The 23,645-nt window shown below is 33.5% G+C and overlaps 1 protein-coding gene across 1 annotated transcript; it reads right to left on the reverse strand.

The window, feature by feature from the left end:
* Window positions 1–8,187: 8,187 nt before the first annotated feature.
* On the reverse strand, window positions 8,188–10,053 carry LOC139868327 (cytochrome P450 Tp4149-like). The gene is made up of 2 exons (XM_071856660.1): window positions 9,148–10,053; window positions 8,188–8,796 (listed from the first exon to the last, which is right to left on the reverse strand). Exons 1-2 carry the CDS (start codon window positions 10,051–10,053, stop codon window positions 8,188–8,190), a joined length of 1,515 nt encoding a protein of 504 aa, XP_071712761.1.
* Between the last annotated feature and the right edge of the window lie 13,592 nt (window positions 10,054–23,645).

The raw sequence follows: 23,645 nt of genomic DNA on the forward strand, positions 1-23,645 counted from the left end.
TAAATGATTTTCAGTAAGTGTTAAGGAATTGTTACCATCTCTGTAAGTACCAGTAATAGTCCTAGCTTCTCTGTTCCCAATGCAAGTATACCAAAACTCTGCCAACATCTCTGGAAACATGATCGTAGACTTGAAGAAAGCATCCTTCAAAGGATCATTCTTCATAAACAGTATCAGATCCTCATACCCTTCATTAGTGAAACCCTCAGGTACAGTACCACAAGCAACCCTATTATTAACCGAAACCTGTACATCCTAGTCTCCTCTGATTTCTTTAGCCCTAATCATGTTATCGGTGGGTTCAAGAACAAAAGGTATGAACTTCGTGTTTGCCATTAGATACACAATTTTGAATCGAGAGAATTTTCAAGAAGATGATGATCGATTGAAAGAGTTTTGCAAGGTACACAACTTTGAAGAGTAAAAAAAAATAGGAGAGATGAAAACAAATAAATATACCTGACACAAAAATTTTCAAAAAGTTACCATTAACCCCCTTCATTAATAACAAATTTGACCCTTTTATTTTAGGAAATAGAATAAAGAAAAATAAAATTAACCTAAAAACGAAATTTAAAAAAAAAAAAAACTTTATTTGACTAAAGAAGGAAATACTTTTATACACAAAAATACACTTGAATAAACTTTCCCAGACTCTGAATAATAATTCGTCACCCAGACTCTAAGAAAATAATTCAGACTCAAGGAATATCATCACTGGACAACATTTCAATAGATGAATTTAACATTCCAAGTTGTCCAAGAAGATAAAAGTGCCTTTCCTCAGTAAGTGCCTTAGTGAAAATATCTGCCAATTGATCCTTAGCACCAATATGCTTTAAGAAGACTTTGCCCTTTTCAACACAATCCCTTATAAAGTGGTGCCTGATTTCAATATGCTTGGTTCTTGAGTGAAACACTGGATTCTCAGTAATAGCAAGTGCACTCTCATTGTCACACATGATTGGAGTGTTGGTCAATGTTAACCCAAAATCGAGAAGTTGATGTTGCATCCAAAGTAACTGAGCACAACAACTTCCAGCAGCAACATACTCAGCTTCTGCTGTAGAAGTAGCCACAGAATTCTGCTTTTTACTAGACCAGCTAACCAACTTTCCACCTAGCAATTGACATCCACCAGAGGTACTTTTCATGTCTAACTTGCACCCTGCATAGTCTGCATCTGTGTAACCAATTAGATCAAACCCCGAGTCTTTAGAATACCAAAGACCCAGGTTAGGTGAAATGCCCCGTTCATATTAATTATAAACGTTTCATATTAATTGGTTTCTTTGCGAGGTTTTCACCTCTATATGAGAATTTTTTCAAATCTTGCATTCGTTTTTAATAATAACCATAACCTTTATTATTGAATAAAGGTCTTAATGACATAATTTAGATTGTCTATCAAAGACATTCTCCTCAAATAAATAAGTTTTTACACAACCCATTACAATATGATCAAATATATTACAACAAATACTCCGAATGCAAGTTTAAACAATATAAACAATTATGCCGACTCCAAATCTTGACCTTGGGTTGGCATACGACAGCGGAAGCATTTTTAATATTCACCTGATAATAAACATGCTTAAAACGTCAACAAAAATGTTGGTGAGTCATAGGTTTAATTTCTATATAATAATCATAACATTTAATAAGCCACAAGATTTCATTTAATTAAATGCGCAGGATCATTACAACTGCAAAAATCATTCATACGATGAGTCGCCTGGTAACCGACCTTAACATAGAGCGCTTAAGATATCTGGCATCATACATTCCACTATTCAAATGTATGACAAGAACCCTTCGAAGTACTAAAGCATTTCCACTATTCGAAAATGGGGGTGGTTGGTGCCCGTAGATCTACCTTTAGGATTCGCGTCAATTAGTGTTTTTCACTAATTCTTAGGTTACCAAGCATAATAATAATAAGTACAGATATTCGGTATAACAAAACAATCGTAGAATGTAGTTCCACGAAATTGTGCTTATTTTGTAAAACATTTATAAATTTTGCATGTATTCTCATCCCAAAATAATTTAGATAGTAAAAATGGGACTATAACTCACTTGTGATGATTTCCGAATAGATGGTGGTAAGACTTGGCCTTTGACAAATTCACGAACCTAATAATAATATTCTTGTATCAAGATATATATATATATATATATATATATATATATATATATATAATTAATATTCCATACTTATGATACTTGTGATAATTTTAATTGTCCATTGTTAGTAGTCCAACGTTCGTAGTCCAATAATCCAATAGTCCAATAGTCCAACAGTATAAATATATATATAAATATAAATGCGTATATTGTGTTAGAATTCACTAACACTATAATATATTGTCTTAATATAATAAGACACATAATATGTATATTGTCTGAAGCAATCCGCGACCCATTATATACATGTCTATGGCTCGATCACAACTCAAAGTATATAATATTTTGGAATCCACTTCGACCCACAGCTAACTCGAGATTACTGCCAATGGTGTCTAATAGTTCGTTCCAATAATATATATAGAAGAAGTCAAAATGATATGTCAAAACTTTGTATACGAATCCACGGTGATCAAGTCATATATATATATGGTGCCTTACAATCTTTATTAAGACTATTATATATCGTCGTAGAACTTAATCACGACTATTATAAATTGTATTTCCATAAGTTTGGGAACAAGACATGTATAGATACATGTAGGATACAAGGTAAGTTAACTAGGATAAGGTTAGCATCCATTTTTATAAATCATGTCCGTAGCTAAAAATTAAGAAAAATATCCAATTTTGTTTTACCCATAATTTCTTCGTTACAAATCCGTTTTGAGTGATTCGAGTTGCCATGGTTTCGTATCGAACTCAAAATTATTAATCTTAACAGAAAAAGTATAGGTTTATAGTCAAAAATACAGTTTAGGTGTCAAATAAGAGAAGATAGTCATATCCGTCGTAAGAACGACATCATGATGACCCTTTTGAATAACATACTTCCACTTAGAGTTTAACCATGGATTTTGGATATATTTCATATCCATATAAAATAAGATTTTTCACTAAATGAAATCTTTTAATTCAAAGTTTAAGATAGCTTTTTAAAATTAAACCCAAAACAGCCCCCGTTCGACTAAGATGGCATATATTCGATTTTAAGGTGTTCTTCGTGTTTACAAGTTTTATATCCTTATGTTAGCTTGACATACTGTCATAATACATGTGTTGAAGTGTTTTAAAACTCAAGTTAGAAGGATTAAGTTTATTTTCAAACAAGTTTAGAAATAATCTAAACTATGTTCTTGTTGTTATTAGTTATAACTCAAAATAAGATAGCTATATGAATATGAATCGAATAAAATTATGAATAAGGTTACTACCTCAAATAAAATGAGTAAAGTTGCTGGAGAAATAAGGAGAATATCTTGAGTTCAAAGATACCCTTGATGGCTTGGAATTCTTGAAGTGTTCTTGATCAAGCTTTGTTATGATGATTATAACTTGGATTATGAGACCAATACTTGCTGAATTGAATGGAGGTTTGAGAGAGTGTTTGAGTATGTGTTTAGAGAGTAAAATGATGTAGTTAATTGGAATGAAATGGATGTTGGCATCAAAATGGGGGCAACAACATGGCTCCATGGTTTGTAATTTTATGCATTTAGTCATACTAGTTTCCAAGCCATGGTTACCACAAGTCTACATCATGTTTATACATGTCTCACAACTGATTGAGGGCTACTAAGATCAACGATTTGGTATGTATATACCCATATTAAATACGTATAGAAGCTGGGTATGATACGGGTATAAATACTGTATGAATACGAATAGGATTCTTGATAAAATTGAATGAGAAAATGAGTATAGCTATCTTTATTGAGTATAAATATATTGATATATATTATTAAGTCTTTCAAAAGTGTATTAATACATATTAATACAATACATATACATACATTTTAATTTAGAAGTTATTACAACGTTCATCGTTATATATATGTATATAGTCTTGAAGTCTTTAAATCAGTAATCTCATTTTATGTATATAACCAATTGTTATTATATATAATGAGATACTTAAATATCATTTTAACAAATCATAAGTATATATATATATATATATATATCCATATATACATCATTATATAATTATTTCAATTTATGACGTTCGTGAATCGTCAGACAGACTGGGTGGCCAAACGTTTGTATAAAATTCATTGAAAATAACCAATTCTTAATGAGTTTGATTGCTTAACATGTTGGAAACATTAATTATGTAAATATTAATCTTCAATATATTAGCGGAAAAATCTGGGTCGTTACATTAGGGGTACCTTTTAAGTACCTAAAAATTCTTTTCACAACTTTATAATGAGACTCGCTAGGATCAGATTGGTAACGTGCACAAAGACATGTAGCAAACATTATATCAGGTCTACTTGCAGTTAAGTATAGCAAAGATCCAATCATACCTCTATAGGTTGATTGACAAGTGGGTTTCCCAGATTCATCTTTATCAAGCTTTTCAGAAACACTCGTTGGAGTTCTTAAAGAGGAACAATTTTTAAAATCATATTTAGTTAACATGTCAGAAATGTAGTTACTTTGGTTAATAAAAATGCCCTCAAAACTCTGTTTTATTTGCAACCCAAGAAAATAGTTTAAAGTACATAAATTACTCATTCTATACTCTTCAGACATAATGTCAGAAAACCATTTTCTCAAGTGTGGATTTGTAGACCCAAAGATAATGTCATCAACATAAATTTGAACAAGTAACATATCACCTTTGTCCTTTTTGATAAACAAAGTCTTGTCAATAGCTCCTCTGGAAAAATTCTTTTCTAGAAGAAATGTTGACAAGGTATCATACCAGGCTCTGGGAGCTTGCTTTAGACCATACAATGCTTTCTTCAGTTTGTAGACATGCTTAGGAAATTTCTTATTTATAAAACCAGGAGGTTATTTCACATAAACCTCTTCTTGCAATTTACCATTCAGGAAAGCACTCTTCACATCCATTTGAAACACCTTGAAATCTTTATGAGCAGCATATGCCAGAAACAGTCTAATAGCTTCAATTCTAGCAACAGGAGCAAAAGTCTCATCATAGTATATTCCTTCTTCTTGTCTGTACCCTTGAACAACCAACCTTGCTTTATTTCTGATTACAATACCATCTTTATCAACCTTTTTTCTGAAAACCCATTTTGTGCCTATTGCAGTTTTATCAGCAGGCTTTGGAACCAATTCCCATACATCATTCCTTTCAAATTCTGTCAATTCTTCAGTCATAGCCTCAACGCAATCATTGTCAACCAATGCTTCATCTACTTCTGTAGACTCAATTAGTAAGAGAAAAATAGAGAAGAAGCGATAATTTGCTATAGCAAAGTTAGACACAGGTGTCTGAGAAGAAGAACTAGGCTTATGCAAACCTGTAGGATCCACAACATAGTCCTCAAGATGCTTTGGAGGAACTATATTTCTAGATGATTTTCTAGTGGGAACAATGAGATCCAAAGTGATATTTGATGACTGATCACTTTCTTGATTGACAACAGATTCATCTTGCTGTGGAGGTTCTTCTGTATGAGTATTATCTGCAATTTCATTTCTCAATCCAGACAAGTTTGATTCATCTGACTCAGACTATGAATCCTGAGTCTGAACATCATTTCCTGAAATCAAATTTGACAATTCACCAAGTGCAGATAGCTCAGTACTACATGACTGATCCATTTCTAAAGAACTTTCATCAAAGGAAACATTAATGGATCCTTCAATCTTCATTCTCCTCTGATTATATGCTCTGTAAGCTTTAGATACAGAAGAGTATCCCATAAAAATATCTTCATCAGACTTTGGCTCACACTCAGCAGATTATGTTTCAGTCCTTCAACTAAAGCAACTTTCTTAAATGTAACACTTCCAGCTTTAACAGCACCATAACCAATAGTCTTTGCAACAGAATTATCCCCATATGTTACAGAGGGACCCTTTTCTTCAACAAACCCTACTAGATGCTCTTTGCATCCAGTCATGTGTCTTGATCAGCCACTATCCAGATACCACATATTACCCTGCTACACAAGACACAAACAAAAGAGAATGATTAGTTTTTAAGGGGAACCCACTTTTCAGTGGGTTCAATTGGAGTGCTCTTCACTCTCCAGACAAAAGCTTTGTTTTCAATCCAGATCAACTTGTACTTAACAGATTTTAAGAAACTTTTATTTTCACAAACTTTGAGTTTCCATTCCTTCTCAATTTTCTTAGGAAAACAAGATGTTCTTTTAACTGAAGGTTTTTCTTGACTCTTGATTTTTTCATTGAGTTTTGAAATTTCCTTTTTGAGTTTATGAATAGTCTTAGCTTGATTTGACTTTGACCTTCTCTTAGTTGACCTTTTTGAATCTGGACAAATACAAGTGTCAGAGGATGATTCAGAGTTGTCCTTGCAACTTGACTCTTGAGTGTCAGACTCTAGGTCAGAACACACACTTTTATTTTGAGAGACTAAATTGTTAGAGTCTGAAGGTTTCAAAAGTTTAGACTCTAATGGATTTTTACTTTCAAGTATTATAGTCTCAGAAGGCTCGACATGATCTAATGACCTTACAAAAGCATTGGTTAAAATCTTTTTGTCACCATCAAATTTTACAAATGTGCATGGTAGAATGACAGGTTTGAATACACTTGGATCAACTTCCACATTATTATTTAATATGTAGTTTCACCTAGTATAGCTTTGACATCATTTAGAATTTGTTTGGCAATAGCATCAGAATTCTTTTTGAAAGATACACACCAAGATTTACAAATTGATTCATAGTGTTTTGACCTTTTAATTGATCTTCCTAATTCAATATTTAATCTTTTAGTTTCTTCTGTATATGCCATTTTATATGTGTCAAGTTCAACCTCACATTTTTTAAGACTTTAATTTCAGCATCTTTGTCTTTGATAACATTTTTAAGATCAAAAATTTGTGTTCTTAACCTATCAATATCATCTAAACACCATTGAAAGTCAAGCAGCAAGTACTGAAACATTCTCACTTTTTCATTATCAAGATAGTTCACAAAGTTTTGTACCTTATAGGCAGAAACTTTATTACAAGTAGTGTCCTTATCCATCTTCTCAATAGCTTTTAGATCTTCCTCAAACTTGCTAGAACTACCATCCTTTTCAATTATAGCCATATCTAGGGTAGTAATGGTACTGATAGACACTTGATTAAAAAAATATGGATCGTTTTAAAGACCACCGAGATATGATTTACACCTTTCCCGCTCTGATACCAGTTATTAGTTCACAGTAATACGACTATGAACACCAGACACTCACTTTATACAATAAATAAGAATTAAAGTGCAGAAAATGAGAGAATACGATAATAGAATGAAAGACTGATAATATTGATCGTGCAAAGTACGAAATACAAAAGAAAACATACGCCCCTATTTATACAGGTAAAAACCAAATCTGGAGATTTGGTTTTCATAACTACATTCCTATAAAAATGGAAAAGATAAATTAAAACAAGTCAAATCAACTATTAATTAGGAAGTCAACTCTGGAGATAAAATCAAATCTTCAAAACAAATCTTCTTAAATAACAAGCATATCTCCAGAATATATTCTTTGACTTTGGCTTCAAGAAATCATTATACGTTTACTTCAACAATTCCAGAGTCTGCCACTTCAGACTCTAAATCTCCAGACTCTAAAATCTGCAAAATACTTTTAACTCATCAGATTATTATTTCAATTTTTCCCAACATTACCATACTCAAATTCTTATTGATAAGAAACGTTCAACACATGCTATCAATAAGTTACCTAAGTTCATGGTGCAGTGGCCACCTTATACAAAAGTAAAGAATGGAACCAAAAAGCGTAATCTAGTTTGCAAAATTAATAACACATGTTATATTTGTTGATTAATAGAATAAAACTTATACAAATAAGTTATGGTTTGTGTAAAACCAAATACCACATGAAGGTGCTTAATTGCTAAGATTTATTTACCGTTACTTTCATTTATAGGTTACAAACAGACGCGCTAATTGTTGATCTATTTAACATTCAATGCTGATTCATTTTATAAATAATCATTAAACATAAACATAACAAAAACATATTATGAACTGAAAAACACTATTTAAAAGCTGGAGTAGGCACAAGAAATAAATTGTTCTTCCTATGGATCACAGCCCCACTGCTCTCGCTCATATCCAGATCTTCAGGGTTTTCACCATTAGGTAGAGCAAGATCAAACTTATTAACCAAATTGGCAAGAGTAATCTCATTAAGTGTTTTCGAATAGTGAATACCAGGACAACCTCTCCTTCCGGTACCAAAAGGGATCAACTCAAAGTGACCCCCATAATAATCAATAGGACTATCTAAAAACCTCTCCGGCTTAAACACATCAGGTTCGTCCCATAACGTAGGATCTCTTCCTATGGCCCACGTGTTTATAAATACTTTCGTTCCACACTTGATGTCGTATCCCATTAAGTTTAAATCTTGAGTTAATTCTCTAGGAATGAGTGGAGGTGACGGATGTAGTCGCATAGTCTCTTTGAAAACAGCATTCAGATATTTCAATTTCACTAAGTCCTCCTCATTAACGTTTGGTTTACCTTGAGCAAATTCTCTTACCTCTTTTTGTAGTTTTTTCATTGTTTTAGGATTTCGTACTAGTTCACTCAATGCCCAGTCTACCGATGAGAATGTCTGAACCGTTCCTGCAAGAAATATGTCCTACAAGAAGATAATAAAAAAGAAAAGTAGTTATGCATTTATAGAAGCAGATTTTAATATACCATACACAAACTTTCTTTGTACGTGCCTATTATGTGCATATAGATAAGCTATCTCAAACACCTCAGAATTGCTTTCAAAACAAGCATATAAGCAATTATGATAAGGGTGTTTGAGATTTGCCAATTTGCTGAGAAAACAAGCAGTAAGCACTAGAATAAACAATCTCAATCACTCCTAAAACTAGATTATATATTGATCCTCAAAAAAAAAAAAAAAGAATTTAATCATTGGTTTAAATGTATTTTTAAAAAAAATAATAAGATCGTATATGGTATAAGAAAATATTACCAAAAATAGACCTTTGACATTATCTCTTCCAAAACGAAAGCTAGTAGTGTCGTCATCTTCGTTATGTTCGAGCAAAACATCAATGAAATGTTGCTCTTGATCAACCACACAGCTCTCACCTTTATCAGACTCTCTTCTCTTCTTACACAAGTGTTCCTCAATAACAGCCTCAAGAAACTTATCAACCTTTTTATGATGATTCTCCATTATACTATCCAAACCTCTTAACTTATCAATCCAAGATAAACATGGCATATAATCCTCGAACCTAAAAAGACCGATCATTACAATCGAGAGTTCTATCAAGTTTTTAACATTTTCACTCTCAAATTTCCTCCCTAAAGCTACTCTGCAAAAAACATTAATAGTATACGAAAATATCAACTCACTAAAATTAACTAATGAACCACAACTCTCTTTAATTATGCCCATCATAAGTGTCACCTCTTCTTCTCTCACTTTTTGATATGACAAAACTTTGTTGTGACTTAAAAGGTGATGGACAAGAATTTTTTTTGCGTGCCTCCAATGTTCTCCGTAAGGAGAAAAAGTTAAATCCTTAAAATTGTAAGTAATTTTAATTAAATTAGTAGATTTAAGTCTATCTAGAAACATTGGTTCATGGTTCTTCAATATTTCGCGGGCTGCATCAGCAGAAGAAGCTACGAGCACGGGTACACTTCCAAGATGCAAAAGCATGAGTGGACCGTGTTTTTTTGCCAGTTTACTCAAGGAACGTTGATTTCCCGAAAGTTGGAGTAAGTTTCCGATTATTGGAAGTTTCCATGGTGATGGTGGCGAATTTTCGTGTTCTTGAGAAGAATGCCTAGAACGATGAATTAATTTGAGAAGTAATAGAATAATAAATGGTAAAAGAGCAGACACTAAAAGCTTAAAGAGAAACATTGTTGTTGATACAATAGGCTGATCAAAGGATATAAAGATGAGTATGTAGATGTATCTATATATATAGACTTGATCTTGGGCATCTGTCATACTAATTTCATTAGAGACATCTCAAATCTCAATAGAAGACGGGACGGTTGAAGATCGGACGGCTGAAAAATGAACTTGTTAACACAACGACATTTGTCAACAGTTTCTCTAGCAAATGCTGATGAAGATCACATTCATCTAAAAGTCAATATCAATATTTTTTTACCACAATAGCGCAAGAGTATCTATTTTTTGGCAAAGAAAATCTTTATTCTTTATTATATCTCTCTTTTTTGGCAAATAGAATCTTTATTTTTTCTCCTCCTTACGGTTTAATGGTCTCGTTTTTGACTTTATTTATTAACTTTAATCTTAAATAACTTATTTTATATGGCGTATAATATTTGATCAAATCCTATCCTATCCTATCCTACTATATATTAAAAGAGAGTTTTTATTAGGTAATAAATGTTTTCAAAACCTCCTTAATCACCGTTAGATTAGATCAGATGAAATTCGTCTTTATAAGCTTAGGATGTCTTGTACGATATGTTGTTTTCGTCAATCAACAATGACACTGAATACTTTAAGTTGGTGTTCTGAAGTACTACGTTTTGGAACTAACTTATGTAACATATTTGCTTGCTAAATAAACTGTAAACTAGACAAATCAAACAAAAAGCGATAGTTGGTGATATATTCATAATTGGACAGTTGAGACATCAAACCAGATAGACGGGTAAACAATGTTGTTGCTGCAACGTGTGATGAAAAACCATCAGACGATGATGATACATAATTTGAAGCTGGTCTTAAATATATGTTCAAAGTAAAGAGGCATGATATATGTTGTATTACATGTGGATATGTGCATCACATCACTTAAGGGGGTTGTTTTGAAGAAATCGTTTTAGAATAGATTTGGTTGTTGTAACGAGTGATGATAGACTATCATTAATCTCCCACACAAAGAAGTTTGTTTCATAATAATGTTTACTTTAAAAAGTCGTCTCTAATTCACCAATGCAAATATTTCAACTAAGATGCTACCTAATTATTAGTTGTATTTCATATGATTTGAATGAATACTAATATCAGTTATGTCAAGTTTAATCCCAGGTGAATACGTTTAACTGTATTTTTTAGTCGAAGAAATTAAATTTGTGATGTTTGGAGGCATCAACTCAATTGCTAAAATCAATGCCAGTGATTTGGTCAGCAAGATAATGCTAAAAGCTCAAGTATATTATCTTATGAGCATGATGATGAATTGGAGATGCCAAAGACGAGCATACATATTATGTTCAAGTTGAAGCTGCTCTACGAATTTTACCACCAGAAGAGCAACAAAAAAGAAATGGGCTTCAAATGTTGAAAGATTTGGAGATTTGAAAAGAAGAAGTGAAAGAAATGAAGAACAAAGAAAAAGAAGGAGAGACTTGGAGAGGACATAGAACTGCAATCGGGTCAATGCACGGCTATGTAGCAAAAAATCATTCATCTGGATGACATAATTTTTGATATAAATAAAGGTGTGTCGACTCGAGATGGTTAGTTTCAATCCAAAATCACTCGGGTCATCTTTGAACTTAAATAATTTTTTTCTTTCAGTTATGAGTTGTAATAATTCTTCCTAAAACTCACTTTCTAACCTTTGATAAAAAAAAAAAAAAAGACTCTCACATGCCCTTTGATCTGATAGTCTAAAATGAACCCCCTACTTATATTAGCTAACAAATCAATTTTGATTGTTGAAACCGACTAAAATACCCTTCAATTATAAAACACACGGGATAAAATTAACAAAGGGGTTCAAGTCATATAGATCCACGTCAGAAAAAACAAAACCCTAATTCATCTTTCAAATCATCGACCAACAACTCTACGGCGCAGCGAAGGGCGCAACTCATACCCTCATTATACCTATTATCTAAAAGAGATAGTGGTTACAAATAGTATAATTTTCATGTTTTACAAAACTATACTAAAGTTTTCATCTTCTAAAAATTGGCACTATTGTTCCATCTCTTACAAATTTATAAATACTACATTTTCCATGTTATATAAATTTACACTCAAACATTTACTCTATAACTTAAAAGAGAATTTTTATTAGCTAATAAATTTATTCAAAACCACCTTCTTAACCCTTGGATCAAAGATTACAAGAACTTACCCCTTAATCTAATGGCTTATATTCATCATCTTTCATTATTAACTGATAAATCAAAAAACCTTTCATGTTGTACCTAAAATACCCCTAAGAAAAAACATGGGCCAGTTAAAAAAACATTCGTTTCTATCTCTGTTTGAAAAATAACTGCTATTGCTTGATTTTTAATTGCGTTTCGGAATGATAATGAAATCGATTTGTTGATGATAATACCGTTTACGTTTGTTATTTTATTCTCACATCAAATCCTACCTAATTCCACATGGAGACACACAGCGATCTGTTGGTACCCTTTCTTTAGATATTGCGAGACCCTGATTTCAATCAATTTAAGGTTTCGATTGAGTATATCGAATAATGGAGCTACGTTCAAGTAAACTATAATGTTTCGTTGTTTAGGTGTTGTCACTTGCTTCATTGATTCTCATTGGTTCGTGTTATACAGTGTTAAGTATTTGATTTGACGAATCTTAATTTATGCTTAGCACCGACTTTCGATTTCATGAGATGATGTTGTTTGGATGTTATCCGTTCCGATTATATGTATTTTGATAATGTTGTTTCGATTATAATCTGTTAATTTTCTTTGATATTATTTGATTTGATTGGTTCGTGCATGTTATAATCGGTGAAGGTTTCTCTCAAATTTCTACTGGATATCTTCCTATAGGTGATGTTTTCTTTTATTATTATTTTTATTTGCTTTTTTTCTGTTTCAATTTAATATTTTTGGCTTTGTACTGATTGTTATATGTATTGTTGTTGGTGATAAAATGTCTAAAGATTTTGGTACAATATATTTTTACTGGGATAAGTTGCTTTATTGTTTTTTGTTTATATATATAGTGTTTACTAAGTTGGCTGAAGAGGCAAACAAGAGTTGGTAATGATGGATGCCAATTTTCCGGTTATGATACCAACTCTGCTTCTTCAAGACAAGTTGCAATTAGGCAATCGATCTTATATCGTGCTACTGGCGATCCTGCATCGTATGAACGTATGTCTACTGGCGTGGATACTGTTAGAAATATGTTCTCGGGTTGGCTACGGTTCGATCGTGGTTTGACCGTGGTACATATATTCCGAAGATATGCCCATGACATTAAATAATAAAAGTCCATTTATCCTATTCGGTCACACACAAAGGCCAATCGTAAATTGTTTGATATACCTTCTAATCGGAAATTAATTTATTAATCATTAGTTAATGGTTTAATAAATTAAGTAAGTTTTTTTTATGTGTGTACATATACTTACAAATCTAAATATATAAGATTTGATTTGATATAAATAAGATTTGATTTGATTTGTAAATCTTATTTTATATAAAGATTTGTACTATAATCATATTTTATATAATATATAAGATTTGATTTGATATAAATAAGATTTGATTTGATTTGATTTGTAAATCTTATTTTATATAAAGATTTGTACTATAATCATATTTTATATAATATATAAGATTTGATTTGATATAAATAAGATTTGATTTGATAGATTTGATTTTGCAAATCTTTTAAAATCTTTCCAAATCTTTATATTTGTATTATATGTATCAATTTTATTCTATATAATACCAAGTCTTGGTATTGAAAATATGTATGTAACTTGAGATACAAAAACACACATACAAAATGTTATTTCTCTTTCTCATTTTCAAGTAACCAAAATACTTTATAAGTGGGTTCGGGTTTTGGTGGAAATAAGGAAAAGAAAAGATCCGTTAAGTAGAAGGTATAGATCGAAGCAAGGTTGGAACTTTTGGTGTCTACCATTTAGAGGAACTCTTCTTTGAGTTTTCAAATTCGATCTTCAAAAGGGCTACAAAGGTTGTATTCTAATCTTCTCTTGTTCAGTTTCGTTAATTTGTTTTGTTTACTAAAGTTTTGTACAATGATCCGTGGAAGAGTATGATTTTGTAAAGTTTTAAAAATGCTTCCGCTCGCTTTGAATTTGTATCATACTCCAACAGTGGTATCCGAGCCATCTTGTACAAGTTTTAGCAAACTTTTCTTATGATATTTAGTTTTGATGGATGCGTTGTGCATGATTCTTGGAGATGATCATGCATAACAAATGCAAAACAAGTATCATGATTTATGTTTTATGTTTCCTAAATACTAATTTGAATCTTGGATTTTGGCAAAATGTAAAATGGGTTAAATTCATTTTTTTTTTCATTTAAGAAATTTTTTCAGCCTGGACAGTCCGTATTTGATGGACTTTTTCGGGGCTTTAAACTCAATATTATTGTATGAGACCAATTGCATTTGAAAGCTAACTGAAAGAACTTAAATTTGAAAAAAAAATTCATCGAAAACGGATTAGAAATGAGTAAGATATGACCATTTAAAGTTACATATCTGAATCTGCCAAAATCCGAAAATTTGATAAGGTAATTTGCAAGTTGACTAAAAAAAATTCAATGTTTAGGAAAATAAAGTACATAAATAATATTCATGTTTCACATGAAATGATAAAATTAAAATTGTTAATTCTAGACTTTATGCTTTGTTAAAGTGAATAAATCTCCAACATGTTTTTATTCACTTAATATATTTGTTTGGATGGTTTTGGCATGAAAACCATACTTACAAAATATGAAGTGGGTTTACATGAATACATAAGTTATGTAAACAAGGATTGATTATTTTGTGTGCCATTAAGTGTTGAAAATTAATCCTTATCGAAACATGTTTCATGAAAATGGATGTTTGGCACTCCATTTGTTATGTATGTAATTGTTGTTGTATTCGTTAGTAATTGCCTCTATAAGACCCTTGTGTGGATGTTTGGTTGTATGATTCTATTTATTATTTATTCGGGATGAATGTAATAATTTATTAAACGACTTGCATGTCGTCTTTCTATTTATATTGTATTTGTAATAGTATAGAAAATAGAATAATTATTATGTAAGATAATGCAACCAAGATTGAAATCAAGAAGACGATGTTCACAAGGCGGCCCATCCGAGCATATAATGGAGATGGCGGTTTTAGTGGGAGCCAATTCTCACACAAGGTTATGTCCCTAGTTAACCAAGTTTTTCCGTGTGTTGGCTCACCGGAAAACGCATAGGACTCGAGGCATACTACCGATAATTGCGTGTCATGATTATTATTGTTTTATTATTTGTCTATGCCATGCTAGCTAGAAAATGTTTTAAAAAAAAACAAAAAAAACAAAAGGGACAATAATCATATAAAACGGTTTGGTTAAAATTAGTTTAACAAACGCAACACGCAATACATAATTAGTAAATGTTTTAAAATGGTGTAAACTACTTTTGCTAAAAGAAAACAAAAACTCGTTTTAAATGTAAACTTTACGCTATCCATGAGTAGTACACACATCTGAACCTTCTACCTGTTAGAGTTCGCGATACCCGAAAGTCTTGGGCCGGACTTTAATTGGGTGTTGGGAAGGGTGAGGTGAATTTCGCGATACCCGAGAGTCTTGGGCCGGATTTCACGTGTATCTATCACGGACGGTTTACAATCTGAAATCGTGGTTTGCGGCAAACCCGCCATGAGGAAGGATTAGCGTAGAAGGGATTAAACATGCCAAGTGAAATAATTGATTATCACTAAATCCCGCAGAACCTAAGAATTTCATAATGGATGAAATTGGTAATATAGTTACCTACCTAAATTGCTTATGGTTGGCGATCCGCGGCGAACCCGTCATTAACATAAGTGAAATATGGATCTTAGCCTTGTTAATTATAATTGTTTGAATATTAAACACACTTGGGTAATTATCTTAACAAGGTTTAAACATATCAAACTAACTAATACAACTTACTTTAAAAATAAAATATGACAGATGTCTGCAACAAACACAAATCCTACTCCGTCATCAATCACTAATTTCTGCCTTAAAGGGCTCCTCGAAAAGGACAAGCTTACGGGCTTGAACTACATGGACTGGCTTCGCAACCTAAGAATTTCTCTTAGGATGGAAGGAAAGATCAGGGCAATTGAGGAACCCTTACCGGCAGAACCCGGATCAAGAGCTACTCAAGCGGCTAAGGACGAGTTTGAAAAATGGCGTTCCGAGTCTAATGAGGTAGCATGCTTGATGTTGGCGACCATGTCTCCAGAGCTCCAAAAGGGCATGGAGAGCTTAGGGTCGTATGACATGCTTAACTAACTCAAGGACATGTTCCAACAACAAGTAAAGCAAGAAAGGTTTGACACCGTGAAAGCTCTCGTATCTTACAAAATGGCAACGGGAAGTAGCGTTAGTGTCCATGTACTACAAATGAAAGGGTACATAGACCGGTTGGAGCGCCTTAGTTTTTCCATAAGTCAGGAGCTTGCAACGGATTTTATCCTGAACTCGCTGACTAGTGCATATGAAGGATTCATTATGAACTATAATATGAACAATATGGAGAAAACAATCATGGAGCTCCATGGCATGTTGAAAACCGCTGAGGCTAACATGGCCAAAGCTAAACCCGCAACTACCGTTCTAGCCATTCGTGAAGGTGGGATTAAGAAGAAGAAAAACAAAGCAAAGGGCAAGAACAAGGGCAAGGGTAAGGTTGGCACGTCCAACTTCAAACCTAAACCTAAAGGCATTGCTAACTCTTCTACTTCAAAGATCCCGCAAACCAAGTCTTCTGAAGAAGCAATATGCTTTCATTGTGGGGATAAAGGACATTGGAGGCACAATTGTACTAAGTACTTGAAGGAACTTAATGAACTACGGGCTAAGGGAGTCGCCGTACCTTCAGGTTTGTTCATGATTGAACTAAACAATACTACTCTTTCTAATTCCTGGGTATTGAACACGGGATGTGGTACTCACATTTGTACAAATGTGCAGGGACTCACAAGAAGTAGGAAGCTGAAGACCGGGGAGCTTAATCTAATCATGGGGAATAATAATGTTGCCTCTGTTGACATGATTGGAGAATACAAGCATTCTTTTGATTCTGGTTTATGTATTGTATTATCTAATGTTTGCTACAGTGCCGAAATGGCAAGAAACATTATATCTTTTGATGCTTTATTTAATGATGGTTTTAATTTTAGTTTTGAAAATGGATCAATACTTGTTCACAAAAATGGGATGTTTTATTTCAAGGCTAGTCCTTGTAAAGGCATCTTAGAAACCACAGCAAAGCTAAATGATAGTTCAATCTACAATGTTGATTCATCCAAAGATGTTTTGGATAAAACGTATCTATGGCATTGTCGTTTAGGCCACATAAACAAGAAACGCATAGCCAAACTCCAGTCAGATGGAATTCTAGAATCATTTGATATAATATCGTATGATGAATGCGAATCTTGCTTATTAGGAAAAATGATAAAGGCACCTTTCACAGGAAACTGTGAACGGGCAAAGGATCTGTTGGGGTTGGTACACACTGATGTGTGCGGTCCGTTCAGATCACCTACTAGACACCAGGAATGATACTTCGTTACATTTACTGATGACTTCAGTAGATATGGCTATGTTTATTTAATTAAACAAAAGTCTGAAACTTTTGGAGTGTTTAAGGCATACCAAAACGAAGTAGAAAATCAACTGAACAAAAGAATTAAGATTCTCCGATCTGATAGAGGTGGTGAATATCTTAATGATGAATTTCGTGATCATCTACGGGGTTGTGGGATAATCTCACAATTAGCTCCTCCTAGAACACCACAACATAATGGTGTGGCTGAAAGGAGGAATCGAACATTACTTGATATGGTTCGATCCATGATGAGCCGCACAATTCTTCCAATCAGTTTTTGGGGTTACGCCCTACAAAATGCCGCAAGGATCCTTAACCTCATCCCAACCAAGAAAGTTTCCAAAACACCTTATGAGATATGGCATGGTAAAACTGTTTCTCTCTCATATCTAAGAATCTGGGGTTGTGAGGCTTACGTTCATCGTGAAGCTCAAGATAAACTTGAACCCAGATCTGAAAAGTGTTTATTTGTTGGTTACCCGGCTGATTCTTTTGGATATTTGTTTTACAACCCTACTGAGAACAAAGTCTTTGTGTCTCGAAGGGGAGTCTTCCTTGAAAAGGATCTCATATCGAAAGGAACTAGTGGGAGCAAAATTGACCTTGAAGAAATTCAAGAATCAACCGACATGGAAACCGATATTGGAACCGATTCTCCTCAAGAGGTCGACGAGTCTGCAGTTGAAAGAGAAACTGACCTACAGCCACCACCCATACGTAGATCTGATAGAGTGCGTCGAACACCAAAGAAATATAGTTTACACATATTTGAGGGTGATGAAGAAAATATAGATTCTGATGAACCTATTACCTATCAGGAAGCAATGACAGGCCCCGAGTCTGCCAAATGGAAGGAGGCTATGGACAACGAGATCCAATCCATGCATGATAATCAAGTCTGGATTTTAATTGATCATATACCAGGTATTAAAACTATTGGGTGTAAGTGGGTCTTCAAGAAGAAGACCGATATGGATGGAAATGTACACACATTCAAAGCCAGACTGGTGGCTAAGGGTTACACGCAACAATATGGTGTAGACTATGATGAAACTTTTTCACCAGTAGCTATGTTGAAATCCATTAGAATACTTCTTGCCATAGCTGCATTTTATGACTATGAGATATGGCAAATGGATGTAAAAACAGCTTTCCTTAATGGTAAACTAACAGAGGATGTGTTTATGACACAACCTGAGGGTTATGTACATCCTAAGTATTCTAATAGTGTGTGCAAGCTTCAAAGGTCTATTTATGGACTTAAACAAGCTTCTCGTACCTGGAATCTTTGCTTTAATGAGAAGATCAAAGAATTTGGTTTTATTAGAGGCGAAGATGAGCCATGTGTCAATTTAGGTCGAGTGGGAGTGTTGTAGTCTTCCTTGTACTATATGTTGATGACATATTACTCATGGGAAACGATATCCTGACACTGAAAGATGTCAAAGCTTGGCTAGGGAAATGTTTCTCCATGAAAGACATAGGAGATGCATCATATATTTTGGGTATAAAGATCTTTCGGGATAGGTGAAGGAGATTAATTGGGCTAAACCAAAGTGCATATATAGATAAGATACTGAAGAAATTCGGTATGCATAACTCCAAGAAATGGTGCGTTCCTATGAACCCTGGAATGATATTGAGCAAGTCTCAATGTCCTAATTCTGACTTGGAATCGGCTACCATGAGTCGGACTCCATATGCTTCAGCTATAGGATCGATTATGTATGCGATGATATGCACTAGGCCTGACGTGTCATATGCACTAAGCATGACTAGTCGTTATCAGGCCAATCCTGGTGAAGCTCATTGGATAGCAGTCAAGAACATTCTAAAGTATCTTAGGAGGACTAAAGAGATGTTCTTGGTCTATGGTGGGAATGACGAGATGAGCGTCAAAGGATACTCAGATGCTAGTTTCCAATCAGATAGAGATGATTGCTCTTCACAATCAGGATTTGTATTTATGTTGAACGGTGGAGCCGTTTCATGGAGAAGTGGAAAGCAAAGTACTATTGCTGATTCTACGACAGAAGCCGAGTATATAGCGGTAAATGAAGCTGCTAAAGAGGCCATGTGGATAAAGAAATTCATCGGGGATCTAGGAGTGGTTCCTACAATCCATGATCCTGTTGAGATTTTCTGCGATAATGTGAGTGCGGTTGTCTTGGCTCAAGAACCGAGGTCACAAAAGCGCACACGGCACATACTCAGAAAGTACCATTACATCCGTCAACTTGTAAGAAAATGACATATTATTAAGTAGAGTAGACACGACTAAGAACTTGGCTGATCCTTTCACCAAGCCTTTGCCACAGACTAAGCATGATGCTCATAGCATGTCTATTGGCATTCGTGTCATTGATGATAAAGTTTGATTGTATTTATTATGTTAGGTTTGAAACTTTAAACATTGGGCAATAATATATGTTGCAATTGATCTGATGATTAATATATTGAGATTATATTATACGCACGATGCGATCATTTCATTGTATATTGCCATGTTTCATTTTGCATGTTTTAACTTCCAATGAATATTATTTCATAAACTTCCACAGTCGATCATTCTCTAAGGAAGAGAGAATTGAATTAAGGCTGCTATGAAGTGTAGTAATATAGGCTTATATGAAACTACATCCATGAGGAACTTGATAGTTGATTCAAGGTTCTGGAATGACCACACTTAGACATTACTTCATGGTTTTAAGTCACAAGTAAGCTCTAAGATGGCAAAATCATTTATCCTAGAGTGGATATGTATGAGGAATCCTGACACAAACAATATTCTACTTTGACCTGTATTTAACGCTGTGCGTAAATGCCAGTCATAAGGGTGCAGATCAGGTACAATATGGGATGTGGTGGATGTCTATACAGTTGAAGCAATTTGTTCCTTCTTCTCATAGCAAGTTGAAGCGATATCTCTGGGCCCCTCGTTGATTTGTGCTGCATTAAATGCATGGCCATGCTACGACTGAATTGATGCAATAGGAGTCTATTTGATCACCACAAATCTCTATCGAGAAACATAATCTTGAATGATGATGATTGACACTTAACCATGTCACACGTTCATATAGATATCATGAACAAAAGGATGACTGATATAAATCAAAATATAGGAGTGTAACGTAGCAGACTAGTTGTTACACACGGTGTGTCTTTTAAGACAGGCCAATATTATTAATGTCAGTGCAAGTGAGAGTCTGTTAGAAATATGTTCTCGGGTTGGCTACGGTTCGATCGTGGTTTGACCGTGGTACATATATTCCGAAGATATGCCCATGACATTAAATAATAAAAGTCCATTTATCCTATTCGGTCACACACAAAGGCCAATCGTAAATTGTTTGATATACCTTCTAATCGGAAATTAATTTATTAATCATTAGTTAATGGTTTAATAAATTAAGTAAGTTTTTTTTATGTGTGTACATATACTTACAAATCTAAATATATAAGATTTGATTGGATATAAATAAGATTTGATTTGATTTATAAATCTTATTTTATATAAAGATTTGTACTATAATCATATTTTATATAATATATAAGATTTGATTTGATATAAATAAGATTTGATTTGATTTGTAAATCTTATTTTATATAAAGATTTGTACTATAATCATATTTTATATAATATATAAGATTTGATTTGATATAAATAAGATTTGATTTGATTTGTAAATCTTATTTTATATAAAGATTTGATTTTCCAAATCTTTTAAAATCTTTCCAAATATTTATATTTGTATTATATGTATCAATTTTATTCTATATAATACCAAGTCTTGGTATTGAAAATATATATGTAACTTGAGATACAAAAACACACATACAAAATGCTATTTCTCTTTCTCATTTTCAAGTAACCAAAATACTTTATAATTGGGTTCGGGTTTTGGTGGAAATAAGGAAAAGAAAAGATCCGTTAAGTAGAAGGTATAGATCGAAGCAAGGTTGGAACTTTGGGTGTCTACCGTTTAGAGGAACTCTTCTTTGGGTTTTCAAATTCGATCTTCAAAAGGGCTACAAAGGTTGTATTCTAATATTCTCTTGTTCAGTTTCGTTAATTTGTTTTGTTTACTAAAGTTTTGTACAATGATCCGTGGAAGAGTATGATTTTGTAAAGTTTTAAAAATGCTTCCGCTCGCTTTGAATTTGTATCATACTCCAACAGATACATCCTTAATGGTTAGTAAAAATAATTTTTTTCCGTGTTCACTTTTTTGTACGTTGTTACTAACTATTTGGTTATCCATGTGTATGTTATGCTTTCTTGATTCATGGAATGTAAATAGCTGTTAATCCTTTACATGGTAATGGTATGTCTGTTAGTGTTTTCTTTATACGCTGGTTTCTCTTTTTTCAGATATTTTTGACTTTAGGTTTCTCTTTATGTTTTTCAGATTCCATTGTAGATGAATCGCCTGATGTAAATGTAGCTGGTGTTAATGTACAACAGCTGTTTACAGCTGATACCGCTTTCGCATTTACTTATGACTGTCACAATTAATAGCGATTGCATGTGTTTGTACATAGATATGACTGGCACAATTACGTCTATATAGGTGTATCATTGGTTCATCATGATATAGGTGACTGCACACAGATATGTGTTCGCTGTGGTGCAACGTTTTGGTACGAAGAACATTTAAGATCAACCAAAAAATCATAATCAGGTGTATGCCCGAGCAGAAAGTTTTCCAGATCACTATTTACAGTTTGCTTCTTACAATCAGTTGTATGCTCGAGCAGAAGACAAGACTTTCATACTCACAGGTACCGCACACAAAAATGTTATAAGCATTTAAAAAATTGTATTCATTAATATTGGATTATTTATTGTGATTTTGTGACACACTATATAGGATGCGTCCAGAATGTCAGGAACTTGAAGAGTTTTGGTGATTCAGTAATACTATTCAGATACCAGGAGGAGCTTCTAAATACGTGTTAACTGCAATATTGTTAACTAGAAAAAAATTCGACCGTGAGTTGCTGCGGTTGTATTCAACACGCGGTCGAATTTGAAAATATTTTGTTTGCTACCTAATATATCTAATAGGTCGGGTTGTGTGTTTTACGTGTATGTATATGTATGAAATATAACCCGAAATATTTAGTATTTTTTTAATGATGTCCGTTTCGCGTATAGTTAGTCTCGTTGGGTTCGTTAGATTTTTTCGAGTTGAACGGTGGTTAACTCGCACCGAGCGAGAAGATAGGGCCCGTTAAAAAATCTGGTGGAATTAGTTTATTTTATTTTAATAAAGTTATGTATTTACACTTTATACCCCTGGAAAAGTGTAAACTTAAGGGGTCGTTATGTAAATTGAGCCAAACTTAAGGGGCCGGTTGTAGTGTGAACGCAAACTCAAAACAACATTCGAAAACAACTAAAACTAAAGTTGCTTGCTTGCTTGCTTGAAGTATTGGACCCCCCTTTCACTTTCTCTTGCATATGCATGTATCAGCTTATTTGGCAGCTGCGGTGGAGTTAATGTTCTAGCTGGAAACAGTCCGAATAATACTAAATAATAATAATAATAATAATTGTTACAAGAATGGAATTGCAGGCATACGGAGAGATATGATTTGATGGATTGAGGGTTGTAGCAGCTAGCAGGAAGATTTTGGGAGAAGATAGAGTTGTATCATTACTCAATTGAATTTGTGCCCACAAGGTGTTTGTTAAAAGTCCCCTATGAGTTTTTTCTTGGCTTCATGGTTATAATTTTATTGGTGTATGGGGATTTTGTCTCTGTCATTTTAGCTATGCACTACAACTAAAGGTTGTGTGCAGTTATGTCGCATGCCACAGTGAAGTTTCATTGTCCCTTTGTGGGTCTTAGTGGCTGTCAAAATGGGAGTGGAAATGGGCTTGTTAGAAGTTCTCTTATCAAG

This window comes from Rutidosis leptorrhynchoides, chromosome 9 (genome assembly GCF_046630445.1).
Source record: "Rutidosis leptorrhynchoides isolate AG116_Rl617_1_P2 chromosome 9, CSIRO_AGI_Rlap_v1, whole genome shotgun sequence".
NCBI classification, from domain to species: domain Eukaryota; kingdom Viridiplantae; phylum Streptophyta; class Magnoliopsida; order Asterales; family Asteraceae; genus Rutidosis; species Rutidosis leptorrhynchoides.